The 2,628-nt window shown below is 39.4% G+C and overlaps 1 protein-coding gene across 1 annotated transcript; it reads right to left on the bottom strand.

The window, feature by feature from the left end:
* Positions 1 to 399: 399 nt before the first annotated feature.
* Positions 400 to 2,346, bottom strand: LOC145661477 (E3 SUMO-protein ligase ZBED1-like). Its single transcript, XM_081726792.1, has one exon. It carries the CDS (start codon positions 2,344 to 2,346, stop codon positions 400 to 402), a length of 1,947 nt encoding a protein of 648 aa, XP_081582918.1.
* Positions 2,347 to 2,628: the final 282 nt, after the last annotated feature.

The following is a 2,628-nucleotide window of genomic DNA, read 5'->3' on the forward strand; positions in this document are numbered from 1 at the left end:
AAAGTGGGTCTCTTCACCTTGATTAACAACTCAAAATTTGACCCGCGACTCACTGACCCACTCCATCTAGCAATGTTAAAAAAGGAATAATGAAACTTACCTTTTAGAATGAATTAGATGTCGATTACCAGCCAGAAATCCAAAAAGTTCGCCGAACTTCAAATTTCAACATACAATTTTTGTATCGTTCCCGGTTGAGTGGCTTAACTTGACAGAAAAATAACGCGGACTCACACATTTTACAGTCAATAGATCACTAAAGGAGTCAACAGGTGGTGAAACACTAATTTAGAAATAGAATACTATCAGTGTCAAATGCTAATAAATCCTACTTATAATAAAATTACTATTTTGTCTATTTACAAATATATTTACATAATGAGGGATGGAGGGTGGCTGTTACTCAACATTTGAATTGAGGAAAAGCACTTGAGATACTTTTGATGCTTTGAGCCTACTTCTTCTCTCTGTCAAAATTTGACCTGCTTTGGAGAACTCTCTCTCTCGCATGGGACAGATGTAGCCATTATACATAACCGGCGTTTCATAATTTGATACAGGGTAAACATATTGCCTTTCCTTCCACCATAGCAGTAGATTTTCTCGTCTGTTTATTAACGTTTCCACCAAGTACTTATCCACTTCAACAATACCAGCAACAGTGGGATTTCCAGGAGTGACTAAGCTGGATACCTTCGTATCAAAATCACTCCAGAGTTCGAATGTCTCCGCGCTGTTTGATTGCTGAAAATGTTGTTCTTGCTCTGTTGAAGTTATGGCAACTCCTCTCGCTTTATGCTCAATAGACGCCTTTGCTTTTAAGAACGCATTTAGGTCGTCGAATCCTTGCTTCTTAAAACGAGGGTCAAGGAGAGTGGCCTCTGCCAATAGCTGGATGTCTTCTACTCTTCCAAATCGTTTCCGTAGTTCTTGTGACAGCGTCGTTACTAATTTTGTTACATCCTCTGGTTGATTTTCTTCTCCTTCCATCTTCGCCATATGTCTTGTTAGTGCTCTGCTTAATAATATGCACTTGGAAATAGTCACTCCCTTTTCGGAGCTCATTTCTTGTGTCACATCATTAAAAGGCTTCAAAATTTGACATGCCTTCTCAATGGTTCTCCATTCAATATTTGTAATTAGTTCGATACCCGGGTTGGTGATAGCCAGGGTAGACAGCACTGGTTCTTTCAATTTCAGAATGCGTTGAAACATATCGAATGTGGAATTCCATCTAGTGATCACATCTTGCTTCAGTTTGAGCTCCGGAAGTCCCATCTGTTGCTGATACTGTTTGAGTTTTGCTGCTGCTTGTGGACTTCTTTTTATGTACTCTACTATGTTTTTTACTTTTGAATGTACAGATTTTATTTCATCTATCCCAGCTTGAACAACTAAATTAACACTATGGGCAAAACATGCCACATGACGCCACCCACCCAGACGGATAGCTGCTACAATGTTAGCGGCATTATCACTCACAATTGCTGTTATTTTGTCCCGAATGCCCCACTCAGTGAAAATACGCTTTAATTCAGTACTTATGTTTTCAGCGGTGTGTTTTTCACTGAACTCTGAACAGTCCAACAAAAATGACCGTAGTTGGCACTCTTCATTGATAAAATGTGCAGTCACAGCCAGAAAACTTTCGTTGTTCATTGATTTCCAACAATCGGTGGTAATTGAAACAGCAGACGCTGATTCAAGTTCTATCTTAACTTTCTCCATTGTTTCGTTGTATAACATTGGTATCAATGTGGACGACAGCGTCTTTCGAGATGGAAGGCGGTACCCTGGATTCAACATGCCAACAAATTTCTTGAATTCCTCATCTTCAACTAAACTGAATGGGTGAATTTCTTTGACAACCATTTTCACAAGTTGCTGGTCTATTTTCTTGCTCATGTTCACCGGAATTGGCTTCTGAATATATTGCGAAATATATGACTGATTGGACAATCTTAACGTGGTGGAAGTCGCGGTTTGAGAAACGTTAGGATTTGCTGACTGGGATAAGGATTGTTGGCTTGTTGTTGGTTGGGGTAAAGATGGTTTTCTTATTGTTGGCAGGGGCAAAGATGGTTGGCTTGTTGTTGGCTGGGACATAGGTTGTTGGCTTGTTGTTGGCTGGGACATAGGTTGATCAGGTACAACGTCACTACTACATCTCTTAATACCACTGGATGGATGTTTCCTCGCCATATGCCTTGAAAGATTTGCCGTAGATCCTCCAGTGAAAGATATAACATTGGAGCAAATTCCACACTTGGCTTTGTTATTGGGCAGTTCAGTAAAATAACTCCACCAGGCACTGCGCTTCCTATTTTCTCTTCGTGGATTTTCCATTATGAATATATCGGGGGAAGACCGAAATCTAACAATGTAATAATTTTCAAAATTATTCAGTAAAAATAATTAAAAATACTTCACACCAATAAAAGCACACTGTTCAGAAATCCCACTATATTATCACCATCACAAACACTGAAAAGTCATGCGAAATTTAATAGTACGTATTTGAGTGAAAAAGTAAAGTTTTCAGACACAAGTACCACCTGCTAACCACAGCACTTTCGAAAATAAAGCTAAGAACGACCGATGCCGATAGACACACACACAAACACACGC

This window comes from Thermobia domestica, chromosome 10, assembly GCF_964235325.1.
Source record: "Thermobia domestica chromosome 10, izTheDome1.hap1.1, whole genome shotgun sequence".
In the NCBI taxonomy this organism is placed as follows: domain Eukaryota; kingdom Metazoa; phylum Arthropoda; class Insecta; order Zygentoma; family Lepismatidae; genus Thermobia; species Thermobia domestica.

Bases quoted from the DNA above. Each gene is read 5' to 3' on its own strand.
- LOC145661477 (XM_081726792.1), bottom strand. From the start codon at position 2,346: ATGGAAAATCCACGAAGAGAAAATAGGAAGCGCAGTGCCTGGTGGAGT.